Source organism: Mytilus trossulus, chromosome 2 (genome assembly GCF_036588685.1).
Source record: "Mytilus trossulus isolate FHL-02 chromosome 2, PNRI_Mtr1.1.1.hap1, whole genome shotgun sequence".
Lineage (NCBI taxonomy): Eukaryota > Metazoa > Mollusca > Bivalvia > Mytilida > Mytilidae > Mytilus > Mytilus trossulus.
This window is the reverse complement of record NC_086374.1, coordinates 98,380,737-98,403,169: the sequence shown is the minus strand read 5'-3', so window position 1 is coordinate 98,403,169 and position 22,433 is coordinate 98,380,737. Positions and strand designations below refer to the sequence as shown.

Here is a 22,433-nt window from a genome sequence, read left to right as displayed (position 1 = left end):
ATGAAGTTTACAGACTAGAAAATACTATAAAAAGAAATAGAGAAAAATAAGCAAAAAATATAAAGAAAAGAGAATAATGGGGTGTAAAAGCAGAAGGAATAACTGTGAGGACTTGGGTAATATTATACTGATATGAATGATACACAGAATGAAACAAGAATGTGTCCCCAGTACACAGATGCCCCACTCGCACTATCATTTTCTATGTTCAATGGACCATAAAATTGGGTCAGAACTTTATTTTTACATTAAAGTTAGAAAGATCATATCATAAGAAACATATATACTAAGTTTCAGGTTAATTGGAGTTCATCAAAAACTACCTCGACCAAAAACTTTAACCTGAAACTGGACATACGAACAAAGGAACGGACAGATAAACGGACGCACAAACCAGAAAAAATAATGCCCTTCTCTATCGTAAGTGGGGCATAAAAATGTCCTTAAAATTAAAGAACTAAAAAAGTAAGAACTCAACCCAGACACAGATTCCAAGGCTGTCATCAATGTTACAAGTGCAATGTGAAGAACTCCACTATATGGTTACTTTAATGACGTATTTAATTTGTATACAAACATATTGCAATAAGTCACTTGAAAGGTAATGCAGTGATTTTTGAATTGCTATGCAAATATCTGATTTAAGTTTTTGAAATATCTCCTCTAAGATGAAGTTCTTATTTACATCATGCAGAGATTTCATCATATAGTTAATTTCCTAATGCATGTAGAGTAAAACTTTGGTTAGCTTGCTTACTTTTGTTTTTATATTGTACAATTGTAATTGGGAATTTAAACATATTATATAAAGGTTTAACTATGCCTGTCTATATTGTATGCAGATGTTAAGCTAACATTTATACAATCAAAGCAAGCAAGCCAACCAAAGTATTACTCTACATGCATTAGGAAATTTGCTCCAAGATGTAAGATATGCAGTAAACATATTTTGACTAAAATGTGCTTTTTGAAGGTTTAAGTTAAGATAAAACAGAACAATCAAAAATTCAAATAAAAAGGGGGCATATAATTCCCCCCTCCTGTAAACAATTACATCATTTGTATTTGGTAAAACCTTTTGAGTTAACTTTATAGCTTCTGAAAGCTCATCAACTGAGTACTTTATTTGGCCTTTAAAGTTTTCTTATTTGAGCTTCATGTACAAGTCTTCTGTAGTCAAAATTCACTTATGGAATGCACAATTATAAGCATGGTATCTTTGGTGAGTTTTGTTTATACCTGCACATGTATTATATCTGATTACTGGTATCATAAATAGAAACTTATTGAAAACATATTGTGTTTCAAATTGGTGTCTGCATGAATCTAATAAATATAGTACAGATTTAAAGGATGAAAAGTATGAAAATTTTATTTGGAAATGTTTAGGGCAATTAAAAATAGTTACCTTTATACAGTAATTTTTTAAATGACTTATTACAATATATGTGAAGAAATCATGAGCAGCATGAATGTAAATATTCACAATGTAAGTCAGCAGGAAATTGTGTCACCCTACCCAGACTGAGTTGACAAGTCTTTGTTCTATCTCCTCAATGTCTTTGAGTGAATGTGTATATACCCCCACTTGCATATAACATTATTAAAGGACACAACTGAAGAAGCATAAAGTGATGCAACCCATATTCAAACTTCATATGTGCTTTGTGGTAAAAGGCATTGTGTCTAAGTTTCATAACATTTGGTTTAGGCAAACAAAACTAAATATTTGACATATTGACAGACGAGAGTAGCCCATCTCTGCTTCAGCAGGGGCAAGAAAAAAATGTTCCCAAGTCAGCGTTAAAAAAAAAATGTCATCAACATTATCTATCAAAATTTATTTGGTTATTTCATAACTTCTATCAGTGTTTATTGGAAATATTTTACAACAAATAATAATTAAAAAAACTTAAAAAGTACAATTTCATAAAATGTACTTTATAGAGGTGACAACTATAAAAGCACTTAACTTCCAAGACTTGAATATCACAAAAATGTATTTTGGTTTTTAGATAAACAGATGAAAATGACATTTGTAAGTTGAGATGTCTTAATGCATTTGCATTTTTCTTATCAGTTTAACATCAGACATAAAATTAAGAAAAAGACACTCTGATGGACAACAATGCTTTTTTATCCAGTTATCAGACCATGGTCGATATAACTTAAGCAGAAAACTTAACATTGAAAATTGCTAACTAATCAAAATCCCTGGCCAAGGGGACAGATCCTTAAAATAGGTGTCAAACTGATATGTACTGATAGTATTGCATTTTTATATTAATAGCATTCGTCTATCACAAGTGAGTCCAGTCAAACTAACTTAAGCTGAAAACTTCGCAATTGTTGAAACCAGACAGATGAGACCAATTCTTTATCATTTAGTACCACCACATTTAATGCGTAAGGGACGACCTCAAAAGTTCAATGAAGGATAAAAAACTTAATTCACCTAGTTTTTTCACTGCCCCCCCCCTCTTAACTTAATTTGGGAAAAATTGATTGACCATTAGGGATATATGTAAAATCAATTCTAGATTAACAAAATTTGCAGCAATGTTGACCCCCACCCCCAAACTATTTGATTTAAGTTTTTTATCCTACATCGATCTTTTGATGTCGTCCCTAATTAAGTTGGAAGGGAATTCATTTCTTATACATAAAATTTCCCACATTATACAAATAATGAAAGCAATTCATGAGGACAAACATTCCCATTTTATGGGATGTTGGGGTCTTAAATAATAACTCTAATGCATACAATTCTGGAACAGACCTATTTAGTTTATATAAACTTGGTCAAATTAGCTTCAAGTTTGAGAACCAATACCAACATTTCATATGTATAAACTATTAAACCAAAAATTCCATTTAAATCATTGTAACGTTAAGCATTCACTTAAAAAATTAGTACATATAATATAAATGCGTGAAAAATTGAAATATGAAGTTTGTTTTCATGTTTTTAATGATTACAAAAATTTATTTACATATGATGCAGCACCGAACATTTACAATGACATAAAACATGTGCACAACATTACATCTATTTATTACAACTATATTTCTTACTAATTTTTCATGTCATCAAATTAAAATCCATATAGGATTCTAAAAAAGTACAAATATATCTTGACACTGTAATCCTATTTAAGAACACAATTTGTTTGAAAATCCAAGTTGATGAAATAAATGCTTCACTGACTGTCTTGATCAAACTCTGAAACAGTGGTGAAGTCCTCTTTGATACCCTGTGTTCACCTTAATGATAGTTTAGCAAAGCAACTTCACCACTATTTCAGAGTTTGTGTCTTGATATAATATGTACATGATTAAAATGACATGATGAAATAAATGAATTATAATGGTCAGATCTCAGCAATAAGATTCTTTGTTTTCAGTTCATTTTTAAGACAAAGGGAGGCAATCTATCATGATGATGATGATGATAATGATGGAGGCTGTGAGTCAACTGACATTGGTTCAGGCTGTTCTAGCTGCATTGGTTCAGGTTTCTGTGAAATTCCTACAAAAAACAAAAAATATATTTACATAAAAAAATATTTAAATTTTCAAAATTATTTTTGATCAAAATTACAGAATTTTTTACAGAATTATTATATTTTTCTCTTCCACTAATTTCTTTTCAATGGAAAAATAAAATTTTGATTCTTTTCATTTTCAACTAAAGTAACAAAAGTCCTATAAGCATACTGCACAAGAAGCCTGTATATAAAATTTATCAACATACTGTCATTCCCTATCAAGATAAAATCTGCCATTTCATAAGTTTGGACTTCTAAATTCTACTTGTAAGTATAGGTTCAATGAAATATGTAATTTTGGACAGATTTTGTGTACAAGTTGTCAGTATTTTGACCTTCTTGTTATCATTTTGTATAAATAGTTCGTTTCAAAGCATACAGCTCCTAAAATATTCATCCAATGTTATAATTGTAATACATCTATATCATGTGATAATTATCTATAATTGCTAATTATTTCTAAGAATTTTTCAAATTTACATCATGCATAATGTCACTTACTTCAACAAATCAATTAAATATGAGATTTGCATAAAGTTTACAAACAATGTGTAAAACAAAATGTTGATTAATTAGGTGGGTGATGCTGATTATTCTATTGTCTTGAACTGTTTTTGAACAAATAAATTGTTGGCATACAAATTGAAAACATATAAATATTTTTTTGTTTGTTTGTCTTTTAGCCTGTTAAAAATCAGTAATGTAAATATTGAATTATAACATACAAACTCTTTGCATTGAACAATTCTTTGCTTAAAAAGATATTAGATAAACCCACCTTCTGGTGGTACATCTGTATTTCCTACTGAAGCTTGTAGAGTTACATTCTGAGGTTGTGTGGGTGTCTCTGATGGCATGAGGGGGGCTGGTGATGCTGATGTAGGGGGTGCTGGAGATTCTTGTGATGTCTGTTGTGCTGCCTGGGGGCCGGGTGGAGGCATGGGAGCCATAGGCGAGCCTGTCATTGGGTAGTTAACTGCTGCTGCTAAGCTGGCTGAAGCTGCAGGTAATGGGGATGGAGCTGGTGAACCTAAATAAACAAAATTATATACTTACTATAACGGCTTTTACTTTTACAGATTTACAAGATATTTCCATAATTAGGAAAAATCTTAAACAAATCCACTGAAATTTGTTGATATAAGTTAAAACATTTGTAAAACATTATACTTGGATTTTCTTATTTGTCATTTCATTTGACTTTTACATCTTCTAAAGAGATCCGACATATTGTATAATTCTTATATCAGAATAATATAATCAGCCATTTTGAGTCAGTTAATAAGGAAACATGAATTTTGAACAGATAATTAGTAACTATCTTCTAAAAATTACTATATCAATTACTATGCATCTGAATTAAATTAAAATGATTAAATATCTCCAGTTATTGTAAAGTATGATTTAAATATGTAAAAAAAAAAATGTAATGCGCGCCAATGATGAATGGAACTAAAGCTATCAAGGATGAGACAATGTTTTTATTTGTTTCTGTTTGTTGCCCCCTTTTTTGTTACAACGTAAATGAGTATACCTGGTTGATCTGATGTTGCTCCTTGACTTCTCTGTTCTGTGACTAACTGTTGCATGGCCATCTGTCTTGCTCTATGTTCAGCAGCCTTGATTTGCTCCATGTGGAACTGTTGTCTCTCTTGTAACAACTGCTGTCTTTGGTACTCAAGCTTAAAATGAAAACATCAATTTATGAATTTTGTGTCAAAACCCACTTTTCTGAATTTTACTTGTATGAGGGATGCTCAAACCTGAACATTTAAAAGCAAGGGATGCATAAATGAATAGAAATGTATGAGGATAAATGACCAAAGGGAACATAATGACTAGCTTTTTCAACTAAGATTAAATTCCAAAGAAAGAGCTGGAATTTTAAGTTTCTTTAAATTTTATTAATTTATAAGGAGAATTTTAGAATACTATGCTATAAATCATGACAGTTCAGATGCAGGTACTACTGAGCTGCTTAAAATAATCGTATTAAAAACATGTTTTTATGACATGATTGACACATTAACACTCCTCAAATACACTACTGAATAAACTGTAAAGATTTTTATATCTGTCAATGCATATTTTGCTTTCCATTTATTAGCTTTCTGTGAATTAATGATACAGATTAGTTTATTAAACAAAATATTTGGTTTATAACATTTTCTAATAATTTTGTTTTCTATTATAGAGTTTACTAATTTTTCAAGAAAAAATCTGAATAAATCCTTACAGCATCTCTTTCCCTGTCCATAATAGTTTCTAACTCTTCAAAATGTCGTAGCTTGATTTCTAACTTCTTCATTTGTGTTTCTACCAACAAAGCAACTAAACTTTTGATTTTTCTTTCTTCAACAGCTGCAAGATGCTGAAATAATAAAACAGAAATGTACATTACTAGTATAATATATATCAAATAGTAGTAGGTTTCTCACCATTTTGAATTAAACATGTCTTTTAATATACAAATTCAGATTTTTTTTGCATGAATTTATTATTGCTATTGTGTATAAATTAACTATTTTTCTTATATTGCCTATATTTATTTCTGATAATGTTATCCTACCTCACTGTAATTTCCAGCAGATCAAATCACAGTATTTTTATCTATCTAGTTATGATTAGCTGCACTACAGGATACTATATATTAAACAGAAGTATGATTCTCACCAATTTGAATTAAACACATCTTAAAATTCACCAAAAAATCTATTTCAATATACAAATTCAGAATTATTTTGCATGCATTTATTATTGCTATTGTGGATGAATGAAAACAAAATGTCATATTAACTATTTCTTTTTCTTCTAATGTTATCCTATCCCAATATAATTTTCCAGCAGATCTAATTACAATATTTTTATCAATGTAATTATGACTTTTAAAAACTTTTATTCAGTTTTTCTAGAGAAAATATAAGAAATATACTTTTGTGAAGCGGGACAGACGAATGAATAGACGTATGAACGAACAGAATGAAAAATGTAATGCCCATAAATTGGACATAGCAATTGATATTTAGGTTTTTCTAAAGAAAATATAATCTCTATACCTTAGCCTTGACAGCAGCCGATGACAGTGCTGCAGCAGCAGCAGTAGCAATATTCCCATCTGGTTTCCAGGCAACAACTTCTGTTTTTTCTTTCTTTTCTTCTTCTTTCTCCTCTGTCTTCACTTCACCATCTGTTTTCTTCTCTTGTTCTCCTTCAGCTTTGGTCTAAATTGTAATGTAAATAAGTCAACAATTTTGAAAGGCAACAAATAATTAGACATCATGAAATTATTGTGTGCAATTATAATTGCATCTTTTCAGAAATGGGAAAAAAATGTGATTTCAATTATTGCGATTTCGACAAAAATCTGAATACATGTGTGTTTCAATTAATAAAATGGTGGTTCTTATTTTTGCTATACTCACCAATTGCAATATTTGCATTCATAAAAACATTGTATTAATTTCTGAATTTACAGATACAAAATTTTTCAACTTCACAAATTAGTATTATCTGTTTTTATAAAAAGTTTTCATGATTAATTTTAGAATTTTGGAGAAAAAAGTTAGCTGTAAATCAAATAGATATAACAAACAAATCCTTGATTTAACAGTAAAGCTATATGTTTAAAATTTAAATAAAGATTGCATACCTCTTCCTTTTCTTGTTTATCCTCTTTCTTGCCTTCATCTTCTTTTTCTTTCTTTTCTTCTGATTTGTCTTCAGCTTTTTCCTGGTCTGTTTCCATGGATTCTTCAGACTATAATCAAGATAAATAAATTATATTAAACCAAAATAAGCACTTCAAAAAGTATAAACAAATCATATTTTAAGAAAATAATGAAACTATTAAACCATGAACTTACCATACATCCTTTTATTTTACATCTTTAACTAAATATAGATATTTCAAGAAGATGCACTCCTTCCTTGTCATTTCTGTGTTAGTCAGCCATATTACAGTCTGTCTTAATTGACTGCTTAACCAGGTAATTCTTATCTTTACTTTAATTTGTTGTTTCCCATATCAAAAGCCAGAAAGTTAAATTCTACAAAAATAAGCTTTTTTAATGTTTTTTTTTTTCAAACTGGATTTTTTTCTATTAAAATAAGAAATGTTGTCAAAATTTTGAATTATTTCAATCATTATCAAAATAATTTATTTCTTTTGTTGTGGAATATTTTTCTTGCTTTTATAATTGACAAAACCTAAATTTGTGGGTGTCAAAAGGTGATTTTTTTTAACCTTTTCTTTTTCTTTTTCATCTTTCTCTTTTCCTTCTTCTTTACTTTCATCTTTCTTTTCCTCTGCTTTTCCTTCCTTGTCCTTATCTGCTTCCTCTGTAAAAGTTGGCACATTTTAACACATATGAATATCACCTATCTAGATAATTGTTACTTGATAGAGTAATTCTCTTTAAATATTTTCCTACACTGTAATATCTGTGGCTCAGTGTGGATTTTATACATCAATATATTTAAAGGAACACACAATCCAGTGCAATGCTGAGGACAAACTATTATAAAAATTCCAAAACTGAAAAAAAAACCCAGAAAACTGACATGTAGGCAAGGACAGATTTGTGAGTTACAGAAATAAAATAATTAATACTAATGAAAACAAAGATGTTCAGCAGGGGTGCCAATTTTTATGAATTATTCAGGATATGTCTTACGTAGATACTGAGTTTCCTTAGATCAAAGTCCTTTATATTTGCAATGTATTTAGAGCAATTGTTTTGAAAATGATGGCAGACAATTTTTGGCATATCATATCTCAATATCCAATTTCTTGACTGTACTACCATAGAATAATTTTCAAGGGGTTAAAATTTCGTGGTTTTGTCTATATACATGATTTCATGGGGATTTAATTTCGTTGTTACCAGCAAATGGAAGTGATTTTATATGTTGGTTAAATTTTTTTTTTTCTTTTTAATTTCTTGGATATATTCTATTTATGAAATAAAAAGAAATTATTCTCTAAAAAAAACTACCCACCTTCCTCTTTTTCAGGAGCAGTTCCAGCAATGCCACTTTTCTCTAGACCAAAGTTTTGGTCGACATCTTTTCCCTCTTTAACTGCCTCTTCAACAGTCTTAACATGGGCATCTACTAAAGCTGGAGGTACTTCATCCTTCATCTTAGCAAATTGTTCTACGAAAATCAAAAGAAAAGTATTTTGTAATAAACATTACGCAACAAATGTGTGTTATTGTAAATATAAATATATTAATATTTCAGTTGCCTTTTTTGCAATGATTTAATTTTTTATTTAGGGCTATTCCAGAAAAAAATGTAGGGGGGGGGGTTGGAAGGCACATTGTATTAATAATACATAGGTGATAGGTATCAGAGCATCTTTTCACACTATAATGCACTATAAGTCTCAATTACAATTGTCTGGGTGGCTGGTGCTGACAAAAAGTGCCTTCCAACCCCCCCCCCCCCCCCCCCCTACATTTTTTTTCTGGAATAGCCCTTAGTTGATTTATGGTTGTTTTGATATAGACAGCAAGTTAAATGCTTATTGAGGATGAGATGATGTCAATGTGATATGTTAAAGAAGTCTGCTTTGTACTTGACCGAAGAGAACTGAGATGTATTCTTTCATTCTAGTTCACTCTTTATAATCTTAATGATACATTCTAGTTCACTCTTTATAATCTTAATGATACATTCACAGCAATAAATGTACTGTTCCTTTGTGTTTCATTTGTGTCACGAGTTAATAGACATTATCATTTCTTTTCTTATAAAATTATTCCAATAAATTTAACTGTTTTTTATAAATGATCTGTTTTCTCAGTAGTAAAACAAAATGGCTAAAATGGCTAAAGATTGTGACTTTCCTGGTCCATAAAAATACTGACAAGTAATACCTACCTAGAGCTGCTTTAGCTGCAGATGATGCTATTCTAGGATCCACAACTGAAGCTAAGAAAGCTACTGTTGACATAATAGGATTACCACTCTGTGAAAATGGCACAGGCTGGTATGCTAATGGACCTGTAATAATCAAATATCTGACAATAAAATGTAGGAATTGCCAAAACACACAAATAATAGTGTTTCCATATGTCAACTTTCTCCCTATTACTTTTCTGTAATATAACACTATAGTAATTAGTGTAAAAAAAGTTAATTCATTTTAAAATCTGTAGCCAAATCAAATTTCTTTAAATTAATTTTTTATAGAAATTTGTCAGTTGTGCTATATAATCTATCCCCAGGAAATTGTTTTTCATAATCTTTACATTAATCAATTGAACATTACCTAAATGACCAAAGTCTTCTTCCATGAATGGATCTTCTATAGGTAGTCTGAGGAAATGAAGTATACATTCATCTTGTGTACGACTGCCAACATGTTCACTGACTTTATTCCAGTCATCTTTAAACATCTCCAATGCCTCCAATAACAAAAGTGTCTCTTGGTCGGTCCACTCACGGGAACGTGTTGCTGCTCCTTTATCCTAAAATGTTATAAGAGATTAATACTTGCTACTTTACTTCAATATTTTCTATTTATAACAAAAAAACATAAAATATTTAATTCTCAAATACAAATAATATTGTTTTTTTTTTTATTTCAAAGAAAACAACAAAAAAACATTTTCTAATGTCTGAATATTTCCTTCTGTGTGCAGAGTATGTGGACTGAATCTTGTTGATACAAAGTCAATTTACTGAACAAAATTACAAATCACTATTTTTTACTGTAATCTTAATAAATATTTACTGAATACAAATTATTTAGATCATGTGATTAAATTACCAATGGAGCAGTTGCTTCAAATTTTTAAAGATTCTAACCTCAGGTAAAGAATAAGGAGTTCCAGTTACTTTGACAAAAAATATGAGTATCTTACCTTCAGCCCCTTTTTACTGTACTGGTCCATTCTGAGACTAAAGTTGGACAAGTCCTTCCTGTCATCAAACTCACGACCATTCTCTTTATCTTCAAAGTTTACGATCTGTTTAGCTGCTGATGGCTACAAATAAACCAATCAAGACATTTTAAACATATACTTTTTTAATTTAGGAGGGAATGGAATATCGAAGGAAATGAAAACATGTCACATGTATGACAAAACCAGAAAAGAATTTTGTGTTATTTAAAGAAAAAGTGACTTGTAGTTGCTAAGAAAAATGTGACAGAATTGTGTTATTAACATATGGAAATACAGACTAACAGAAGTAAACCAGTTTACAACATCTTTTAACTAGGGATATAATAAAATCAATGTCTGGATACTATTGTAAATACATATTCAATAAATTTCAATTATCTCTTTGATCTAAGAAGAAGTACAAGTTTTCAATTTAATCCACAATCCACTTCATTACAGATACATTTGTAATACAATAAGCAATATACTCATTAAAGCTCTATGGCAAGTAGAGGACTACAAAAAAAGTATAGGTAAATGAATGGACTGCAATATTTGAACATTTGATAATTTTTCCTTTTTCAAAATTGCACAAACCTGATTGATCTTTGGTGGATTGACAGGTTGCAAACCAGATGGAGTGTCTGCCATGATGTGGAAATGTGATGTCGGTGGTGGTCCCATGGATGAGGGTCTGTTTTCAGCATCCACTTGATAATTAAGAAGTCCCCATTGCTCTAGGAATGCATGGACTCTTGTTATTGCACAAACGTCTCCGGCTAAGTTTCTACGACAGGCAGTACTTGTAAGGTATTCTGTTGGATTAAGTCTGTATGTATCTATCATGAAGTTTCTGTATGCTATTAATCTGCAAAACATATTATTTTTAATTTGTTAAACAAATTTTAATTATAATTTCTTTATAAGCAGCTATAGACTGGGAAGGAGGAACGTAAATTCAGTAAACCTAAACTAAATTGCAAACCTGTTAATAAAACAATGTACTATTTTCTTCCATTCAAAAATTAAATTGTATATATAGGTCACTAATTAGTGGCAAATAAATAAAAACTTCCTCTGAAGTCATTCACAATTTTTTTTTTTTAACATAGCAATGTTGTTTCCTGCCTATGAATTGACTTGAACACTAAGAATAATAATAAATTTTCTGTTGATTACATAATTTTAATCAACATTTTGGTTACATCAACTTGAATTCAAACATAAACACCAAGTATCGTTTCCATATTAAATATCTGTTTGTTTCACTACAATGTAGACATCTAGGTTAACTTACATTTCAGGAGTTTTAGATTTATTTCTACCATTGAAGAATTCTGGTAAGGCTCGTTTCTCTATAGCATGAATAGCATTGTAATCAAACCAAGAAGCATAACTTGGTACAACTATATGGTGGGTCTGTTCTGTCACATTATCATCATCATCCTCAACTTTAGTCTCTTCAACTTCCTCCTCTGCTCTTCCTTCATCTACAAACTGTTAAAAAAAATTAGATAAATATTGTGCCTCTTAAAATCTTTTGTCTATTAATACGGTCAATTTAAATGTTAAATTTTCAAAATGTATAATAAATTCTATGACGAACAAATAAATTAACAATTCCACTGTCAGACCTGCCTATTAAAGACAGAATTCTCTCAAATCCTATTCAACTGATTTTTTTGTAATTGATTAATAACTCCAATTTTATAAAACATGATAAGGCCACACCAATTTGATTCCTTGTTCGACGGACCCGCCGCACCTTTTTTTTTCAAAACAGATTTTTTTTATTTTTATTATATTCCCGCTTCCCGCATCCGGAAATGAAATCATGTCCATTTCCCGCACCGTTTTTTGTAAATATTATATAAAGATCTCAACATTTGTTTTTCTAAAATCACAGTCTAGCCTTTATATAACGAATTTAAACCTATCAGCACCCCCACAACACTGTAAATATCTGCGAGAATATTTGTTTCGGCATGAAACCAATTTATTCCAAGCAGGAGTGCTCCGATATAAATAGAAATACCAGTACAGAACAAAACGTTGGTTTCTTTCCCCCTAACTTATATTCCCTATAAAAAAAATGTTCTTTGTTAAAATAAAGTACAAAGAACTTCTGAAGGATTTGCCTTCAACTGCAATTATAATGTATGGTGACGGTCATACCCGCTGCAGGTTTGTGCACCTGTCCTGGTTGATTCAGAGACCTGTCGTTCAGTAGTTATCGTTTGTTGATGTGGTTCATTGGTATTTTTCTCATTTGGAAATATAATTTAGATCGTTGGTTTTCCTGTTCGAATTGTGTACAATACTAAGTTGTGGTCCCTTATAGCTTGCTGGTTGGTCTAGATCAAAGCACTGTGTAAAAGGCCGTACTTTGACCTATGTTTGTTATTATCAGGTTGGGACCAACCCTCCCTCAGACAAGGGCCTTGAAGGGGTCATTTTACCATATTTACTGTTCAGTCTGTTGTAGAAAAGAAAATAGAAATACTAAGGATTTGTACAGTGCTACTATACAAAACCTTTGACAACTTGGACATGTTTTGACCATTTAATACCAAATATTATAGTTCTTTGGGAAAATATAATCCCTTTTGTACTTTTAAGTGTTTTTACAAAAAAAATATATTATAACTTTAATATTTTAACCCCTCATAAAAGGGATATTCATAACATTAAGGGGTTGTTCTGAACCTGCTTATGACTTTGATGGAGAATTGTCTCATTGTCAGTCACACAAACATAAACCAGATTTAATTATTCAATTATTTCTTGTTGAACAGGGAAAAACTACTTCATAAATTAAAGAAATGTCAAGGTACAAGTGATAAATCAAGTTTTAATATAGTCAACACCTACTTTTTTATGTTTACAAAAAAAAAAATATAATCGCTCCCCTTTACTTTTTAAGCTTCGCCTCAAAAATTTGCAAATTAAATATTTTTTTATTAAAATTTTCAAATCGCTCGCTCGCCCCAATTTTTGGAGTCCAAAAATCCGTAGAACAAGAAATTAAATTGGTGTGGCCTAATGGATGGCTATTTAATCTCTAGTGGCATATCAATTGTATAATCTAGACAAGAATGTACTGAACTTATAATTGTTAACTTTTCCATATTGCGGCTAGGATGGCAAGTTTTCTCAATGGCTCTCTTATTTGTAATTTTATGTGAATTGTAGAATATAAATCCTGTTTTGTATAAGAATCACAAACATTGACCACCTAAACCGCAGATGTTTTAGGTGATTGTCAAAAATTCTGTGCCAAGTAAATTTGATTCAGAGCTGTAACAAAGCATGTGGTCATATTAATTGTAATCAAAACAAGACAAATATTGAAAATAAAATTTTTTTGCGTTTAATATGGACCCCAAATCATAATCATTGTACAAACCTTATCCACTGATTCCTCATCTAAATCCATCATCGTTCCTGCTTTGATTGGTTGATTTTCACTGTCCTTCTGAGTTCTGCTTACTACAAGTACATTCATAAATCTCATTAGACGTAAATATATATCCTAGAGAAAATGATTTTTTTTGTAAAAGAAGAAACTGAGTGAAGTTTGACATGCAATGTGGTTATAGCTATCCCAGGTAACACAAAACAGTAAAGTTAGGGTTTTCCCATAAGAACCAATTTTGAATAAAACAGGATTTTTATAAGATCTGGCACCAAGTAGTTAAAATACAATGAATGGTATGATTGTGGCTTTATTTCCCAATTTGAATGAAGATAATAAGAAATATATAACTGTGCAGTAGTTAGCTAAGAATGTTAATTTTTTGTTCTGACTCGAACAAATACATTGTATATAATAAGACATTTACCTGGAATAGCAAAGCTAAAAGAGTTATTGGAGTAGATAACTAAAGCTAAACAAGTAACCAGCTACCACAGAAAAGTTTGAACTAGAAACTAATAATATAATAATGTAACAGTTTTGTGTTTTTTTAAAGGTTATAATAACACAGAAAACAGCATTTGTGACAAAAAGATTCTTATCAACTTCATATTTTTTTTATTTTTCATTTTTATAATTATATAAGAAAGAGTTAATAAAATCAATAATATGATCAAAGAAAATTTCAATGATAGTTTCTAGAAATGTGTGTTTTTCCACAAGAAGGTTGTCAAGAATGAAATTCAACAAGACATATTCTTTAAATGATTTATGATTTTTTTATCACTAATACAAAATGCTGTTTTCTGTGAAAAGGATTAAAATTAATAAAATCAAAGAAATCATGCATATAGACAACACTTCTGTAAATATAGTGCATTGTCTTTAAATTGATAACTCTGGAGATTCAAGTTATAGCAGTACTTCTCACCACATAATACTTTTTTTTTTATTTCAAAGACCTTCAACATAATTCCATGTGCTGTAGATTATATTTAGTAAAGGGTCTGGGGTTTTGAAATTTCTATATGATCTTTTGCCCTTACACCTTCATATAAACTGTTCTATGTAAAATTAACATTCAATAGTAAGTTTTAATGTAAAATCAAGAGGTTATTTTGGAAGAATACCATATCAAAGTTAACAAAACCAAAAAGGGTGCAAACTGGAACTTAATTTTTAGCAATTAAGGTACTTATTCACCCAAAGACTGTTACAAAAGCAAACATTTTGTTTCAATTTTGGTTTAAATGCATGGACACCTAGTGATGACAAAGCTTAAAACAGGTAATAAACTCAATCCATTGCAATCAAGTAGGTCTAATAATATGTAAATGTTAATCCAACCTTCCATGCAATTACAAGTAGGACTCCATGTTTATTGCTGACCAAGACAAATAGCAGATATGTTGATTTTAAGCAAAAAGCAAGGACATAGGGGGCGTGTCTTCAGTAGCAATGTTAATTGCTTATTGTACTGACTTACCATTGGGCTGGTTCGACTTTTGGGAGTTTTGACCACGACCGTGCAGGAAACTTAGATATTTATTGGACCCTGCAACCAAGATTGCCTAATTGTATCCGCTTTAATTTCACATTAATGAGACAAACAACATAAAAATGACAGACTTTACAGAATCAACAATGACTTCCATCAAATCATCTAACAGCAAAATCAGCAATGCCCAAACAAAATTCTACAAGAGACTTATATTGTTTAGGACTAAATTCAAACTACATTGTATTATGTACCTGTATCAAAGAAGGTCCTCCACCAGGCCTGGGGCCATTACATTGCAATGTAATGCATTACATTACAATTACTTTGTGATTCTTCCATTACAATTACAATTACAATTACATTTTTTCTCACATGTAATGCATTACATTACAATTACTTTGCCTGTGTAATGCATTACATTACACATTACTTTTTCAACATGTTCAATATAAAAACTAAAAACATTTCAAAAACAGATTTTTATAAGAAATTGATAAATGTTAGTGACATAGACTTTAAATACTGGTTAATTAATATGTCCATTCACTCCATTGCACTTTATCATCATAAGTGTTTCAAATGTGATGCCATCAAGAGAACAGGGATCAGTTCTGTACACCTTTCCAGCAGTACTAAAAAGCCTTTCTACAGGAACTGATGTATGGGAAATGGCTAAATACTTGATAGCTGTATTAGCCAAAAAAAGAAAGGCACACTGAATTTGACTTCCATTATTCCAGTGCATTGATTGAAATTTCCTCACATGGCTCAGACAAGGAGATGTCAACATCATGTACTGCACTTTACCTGTGTCTATACTCTTTGATGGAGTAGTAGGAGACATGAAACTGAAAAAGTCACTTTTAAGTTTCTTAGGTGGTGGTAAAAAATAAAATGAAATTATTATATAATTTTGTTTTTAACATTGATCACTTAATCATTAAGACATCATAAAGGGATTTCAAAGTGATATAATTAATGTGTCATTAAAGGATTATCTTGTTAAATGCCTAAGGGCTCTGTGAGAACAAACATAAGTTGAGAAGATTTGATTGCAATAAAAACATTGTGATATTAATTAGGTGAAATAACAACACAGACATGACCCAAACCACAGTTTGATTTCAAAATGTTGTTTGATATATTCAGTTTTCATTAGAATACATGTAAGGTGTGTATAGAATTATGAAAATTTCATCTTCATAATATTTTTAATTATTCATCTTTATAGTTTTGTTTGATAATTTTTTTATAAGATTTTTCATAGACCACCAAAGACCAAAATATTCCTTAAATCATATTAAACAAATATCAGAAACCAAGATCAAGACTTGATAATTTTTACAATTTTATATTTCTTACCTTAATGTGTGTTTTAAAGATTGATGTAATTTATTTAATACAGTTATTAACTGTGACAAAAATTTTATTCCATACTCTCTTTTGTTTTCATTAATGTTTTATTTTTATTATACAATATTCTTGAATTTTATGTATTTTACCAATTTGTAATGAAAAGTAATGTACTGTAATGGAGGCATTACATCAATATTTGACTAAAGTAATCATTACATTACATGTAATTGTAATGCAGAAAATGTGCATTACAAATTACTTTGCATTACATCCAAAAAATGTAATATTACAATGCATTACAATTACAAATTACCATTACCCCAGGCCTGTCCTCCACCCAGTTAGGGTTTTACACAAACCTCATTAGTGAAAAAAGTAAGTGAGGGAGAAATTTACTAGATCAGTGTCAGATTAATGTAGAGGATAGTAATATGAAAGGAAGATGTAAGGCCTTGGCTAATAATAAGTATTAAAAATATCAACAGCAAAAACCAAATATCTCCATGACTATTGCCTGAAGGATGGATTATTATAAATCTACTATTTTTTTACAGTTTTCTAATTCAAGGAACCATGATTAATCCGTTTTGTTTTCATTTTATAGAAAACCTGAAAGTGTTTAATGCTAAAGTAAACAAGAAGGATAACTTCTGAAATACAAATCTTATCAAATTTGTAGATGATGCTCAAAATAATGTATGGCTAGTGTTAGTGAGTTATCCTGTCAAAAGTTTCTATATTGTTATCTTTCTTCCACAAGTTTTTTTTAAGGTGGTTGGGGTGACTTATTTTGGTAAATGATAGTTTTGGTCATTGATCTTACCTTTCGTTTATTGAAAATGCATGTAATTTGTGAGAAAATGTAATTATATATATGCTTAAATTGTATGTATTCACTGATGTATTTATATGTTATTCTATAACAAGAATTTAAACATGTTAATTGTACAATCATATTTTCTGAAGTTTGTTACCTTGTGAACAGATACAATGTATTTAAAGGATACAGTTAATCAAAAAATAAAATCATACATTCTAAAACTATGAACTATTAAATTACATAGTAACTATTACAGTTATTCAATTTTATGTAACAATTGTCTACATGGAAAGTACTAAAAAAAATACAATAAGTATTTCATTATTCACAAGCAACAAAAACGTTTCTTAAAAATTAGCAATTCAACTCAATGTAATATTCCTGCAAGAAAGATTCCAATCTATTTGTTCCATTTAAAAAATATATAACAAACAAATAACTTGTTTTAAAGTCTTTCATAACAAAACAAATTCTTTGTTTATATGATTTGTTTTGTTACCTTGAACAGTCTTTTATTTGTGATTGCAAAATTAGATAAGTTGTTTTTTTTGTGGTTTTTTTTTCAGATTCGAAATTTCAAATTTTTAACCATTACATCCACAAAATAGAAAATACCTTTACAGTATATATGACATTTGATATTCTTAAAAGTACCATGTAAAGTTGTTTTTGAAAAAGGCAAGCCTCCACAAGTGTTGTGTTGACCCACTTACATTGTTTTGAGAGTTGCACTTCCGTAATATTTGTCTCAGGAGAAGGATCGTCCATATCTTTGGTCAGGTCATCTTCATCTTCGTCTCTGTTTGGACGTTTCTTACTCGAGGAACCAGGAGCTGTGGAGTTCCTACCACTATAAAAATATTACACATGTAAATAATATATTTATTTTTATCATTAGAAGAATTCAAATGGAAAATTAAACATTGACAATTATTTAAAAAGTGCAGTCAAGAGTTGACAGATACCATTTTGTAAGTGTACAGTTAAACCAAAAATTCTAAAGACATACAATTTTAATTACTAGTTTCAGTTACATCCTTTTTCTCCTTTGCTGAAAATCTAAACACAAAATACAGCTGTTTTATATTAGATTAACATTTTTTACAGTGAAAGACACTATTGCTAGTATTGAAAAATGCGTTTTCTATAAATTAAAATTCTGCATGAATCACACATCCAGTTTTATCACAAGAACACTTGACAGTAATATATATATTGTTGCTGCTTTTAAAATTAATAAATAAAAATATTGTGTGTGTCTATCATATTCCAGGTTATACCTCTTTCTCTTCTTCAACTTCTCTGTAACCGGTGGAGGAGATGGTGATCTCTTACGTTTACTCTTCTTATCCTTCTTGTCTTTCTTATCGGAATCATTGTTGGCCAGCATCTGTAAACAGAATAAAATTGTAGAGAAAGATCATGGACATTTAATCAAGGGGTACAATCAAAATCACGTGATGGATATACACACACCAGAAGTTACAGTCGAACTCGCCGCTTGAAAGGTTAGTAGTTGCATTTTCGAGTTAAATTAAATTTTGATTAATAAGTTGGCAAACCGAATGTCGGATAGTATGTAGTTTTAAAATACATAATTGTTTTTGCTAGAAAGCGTGCAGTTATTGCAAACTCTTCGACACAGTTCCAAATTTTCTGTGTCGAAGTGTTAGCATTTACTGCACGCTTTCCAGCAAGGATAATTGTGTATTTCAAAACTAGATAGTATCCGACATTCGGTGCACTACCTTATTTATTAAACTTTATTGATATAAACAAGTTAATACGACTACTTACCTTTCAAGCAGTCTGCTCGACTGTTACTTCCTGTGTGTGTATATCCATCATGTGATTTTGATTGTACCCCTTGTTAATGTAAAGTCACAAAGATAAGGGATGGAATTTTCACACAGGTAAATGTAATAGAAAATGAAAAACATGCAATGGCAAAGTCAAACATGAAAATTTAACTGCATACTTTTTTCATTATACTTGTCGTCTTGTAAGGTTCAATGGCTCTTAACAAATGCTTAAGACAATTTGTCTTTTCTTTTAAATGGTGTTTTCTGTTTTTCTTGGACTTATGAATTATAATCAGGACTTAAGAATCTTTCGCTTTTTTTCTATACATCTAAACAATTGAAGTTGATGTGTTGATAGGTGGAATGTAACTAAGCGTCAGAACACACTTCATGGAACAAACATTTAATCCATAGCTCTTACCTCATCCACTGTCATCCTTACACTTTTAGGTTTCTTTCCTTTTTTAGATTCATACTGAAAACAGAATTACATTGTATTTGTACACGTTTACAAAATACTCAGCAATGTTTGTGTTTGATGTTATCATTAAAAGTCAACATTACCTGTATATGAATAAAAGGAAATTTGGATAAACTGTCATGAAATGAAATAGTGACCCCTTATAACAGGTGTATAACCACAAAGAACAAGACAAGTTCTGTATTAACTTATTCTGTTAACAAAATTTCAAGGTTTCCGAAAAGACACGATGTTAAAATAAAATTTTCTGATTTTGTTTATGAAGAATGTTTCCTTCAAGTTAAAAAGTCAAATTTTGCCTTACACTGAAAGTATCTTTGTTTATAAGAATTTCATACTCTCATATATTTGTAAAAGTTTAATTAAACTTGTTACCATCACCATAATCATGAATTTAGTATTCACATGCAAAATGTGTGAAATAATTGTGAAGCTATCGATTTGTTATCAAGATTTTTATTTAAACAAAGGTCAAAATCTTCGATAATCAATTTCAAAGAGGGGGGAAAAAGTCTCACTGTGTTAAGTACAACTTCCAAATGATCAAATTGAGTTAATCTCAAGGAGTGCCAATCATTAAAGGTTAGTATCCATTTAAATCTGCCTTATTTACAACTGTCCAACGTCAACATTGATGTATTGATTGATTTTTCAAAGTTTCTTTTTGACGAGAAATATGCAAAACATATCAATCAAAATTTCCATAAATTTCATTGAATGAGTGTTTTAAAATGATCAAACGCAGCAAAGTTTAGTGGTCAATTTAATCTATATCACTCAAGTTTTAAATGCATACCTTCGGAAAAGAAATTCATTGAATTTGGCTCCTTATCAACCTACAATTTGACAATACATGGTGCTGTGACTATTATAAACAGAAAATGTAAGGAAGATGGTTCAGACTCAAGTTTTGAATGTTAATATGATTTATTATTTTTATTTTTAGCAGTATGAATTTTTATACATCATAAATAATTATCTGCAAAATGAAGACAGATTCATAGCCTTGTGCTGTATGTGATTGATTAACAAGAACATGTTAACAAAAATGATCAGAACTTGTGGTACCTTGACCTGAGAGTGAGTCCTTCCAACTGTAATTGTTGCAGTCTGTTTTTAAAATTGCAAACGTTGCTCATTCGTGATTTTTTTGTATTATAACTATTATATACGTGCTTGTAAATCATGGAAGACAACTTAATTTTATTTACAAATAATTTACGATTTTTGGAATTTTATTGGTTATTTTCACTAGGACATGTAAATCATCTACTCAGGCATTAGTATAGGCTTCTTCAGTAATTTATTCAGATTGTAATGGCCTCTTATTACGAGGTTCTCTTTGATATGCACCAACATAAATCTTGTAAAAGACCATTTGCAAGAGTAATCAATTAAAAGACAATGTATCTACAATTTCTGTCATTCTCTGCACAACAAAGAACTTTTAAATCATAATAATTTTTACAAACAGACACATACAGCGCAGCATCAAGTCTTTATACTACTTTTTATACATTGTGACTTGGATGGAGAGTTTTCTCATAGGCACTTAACTACATCTTATTAATTTTTACAAGGTATCATCAAGTGTGATTATCTGCATGTTGATATCGTAAAATATCAGCTGCGAGACATAATATGAAGCTTTTTGTCGAGTGAGCGTAGCGAACGAGATCAAAAAGCCTTCATATAATGCCAAGCAGCTGATATTTTACAATATCAATATGCAGATAATCTGATAATCGATTTATCGGGCTATATTTGCGTGTTTCGGAAGTGTTTGCTTTGTTTCGCCAGCACACAAAAGATGACTTGATAAGTTCAGGTCAAAGTTATTAACGTCGGTTCAAACATTATGACGTCGCTGATAAGTCCGGGTCAAAGTTATTAAGGCAGGGTCAACGTATTTGACGTCACAAAGACATGATACGGAATAATATTAAGAGCTGTACAGAGTGTTATAGACAGAGGGACGACTGATAAATCCTTACCTCTTCCTCCATAAGATAATCTTCTTCATTCATCCACTCGTTGTATTCTTCCAGATCTAATAACCACTTGGCTGTAACCTAGAGCATAAAAGGAGGCATACATGTGTTTGGTGAATTAGAAACACTGCACAAAAACTGAGCCAAAACATCACTTGGTATTTATGCCATGCAATATTTTCTTCTAAAATTCTAATGAAAGTTTGAAAAGTTTGTGTTATAGGCAATAAGGTCTTGGTCTCATTGACCTTTACCCAGTATTGGATTATAGAAATTGTAAATAAAGGAAATAACTATTGCAATGATTATCTAAATTTTTAAACCTAGTAATTTTGTTCTTCATTTTTTTTTAAATGATTAACACAGGATATTAAAAAAATTCAAAAATGTATCAAATATCAAAATTTCTTGATAAATAATCTCTTTAAGACATTAAATTAATTTTGATTGAATGTCTCATACATTGACATGAAAAATATTAAATCATAAACCAACCTAGCAGTTATTGATGTAATCTTACCTCCCAACTACCACCGTGGTGTTGTAAAGGTTCTGGTTCTATATCCAAGTTTAGATCAGCAACCCAAATATCATAACTGAAATAGTTTACAATATAATATTTACGATTA

The 22,433-nt window shown here is 30.2% G+C and overlaps 1 protein-coding gene across 5 annotated transcripts in view; it reads right to left on the bottom strand.

Moving 5' to 3' along the window:
• Positions 1–2,953: 2,953 nt before the first annotated feature.
• The window catches only part of LOC134708497 (SWI/SNF complex subunit SMARCC2-like), a 29,088-nt gene continuing 9,608 nt past the window's right edge, over positions 2,954–22,433 (bottom strand). Inside the window, exons 6-26 of one of the 5 annotated variants that reach the window (XM_063569083.1) lie at positions 22,325–22,400; positions 21,808–21,885; positions 20,882–20,923; positions 19,754–19,807; positions 18,811–18,920; positions 18,244–18,380; positions 15,340–15,408; positions 13,845–13,927; positions 11,736–11,935; positions 11,036–11,306; positions 10,418–10,540; positions 9,823–10,021; positions 9,432–9,554; positions 8,547–8,702; positions 7,792–7,886; positions 7,198–7,305; positions 6,605–6,769; positions 5,785–5,919; positions 5,083–5,230; positions 4,327–4,578; positions 2,954–3,529 (exon numbers count right to left, since the gene is read on the bottom strand). In XM_063569083.1, coding sequence (XP_063425153.1) covers positions 3,435–3,529; positions 4,327–4,578; positions 5,083–5,230; positions 5,785–5,919; positions 6,605–6,769; positions 7,198–7,305; positions 7,792–7,886; positions 8,547–8,702; positions 9,432–9,554; positions 9,823–10,021; positions 10,418–10,540; positions 11,036–11,306; positions 11,736–11,935; positions 13,845–13,927; positions 15,340–15,408; positions 18,244–18,380; positions 18,811–18,920; positions 19,754–19,807; positions 20,882–20,923; positions 21,808–21,885; positions 22,325–22,400 — 2,719 coding nt within the window. In that variant the 3' untranslated portion in view covers positions 2,954–3,434. Of the gene's footprint in view, positions 3,530–4,326; positions 4,579–5,082; positions 5,231–5,784; positions 5,920–6,604; positions 6,770–7,197; positions 7,308–7,791; positions 7,887–8,546; positions 8,703–9,431; positions 9,555–9,822; positions 10,022–10,417; positions 10,541–11,035; positions 11,307–11,735; positions 11,936–13,844; positions 13,928–15,339; positions 15,409–18,243; positions 18,381–18,810; positions 18,921–19,753; positions 19,808–20,881; positions 20,924–21,807; positions 21,886–22,324; positions 22,401–22,433 lie in introns of all 5 variants that reach the window. The other 4 variants (XM_063569084.1, XM_063569086.1, XM_063569085.1 and 1 more) reach the window with 4 other exon arrangements.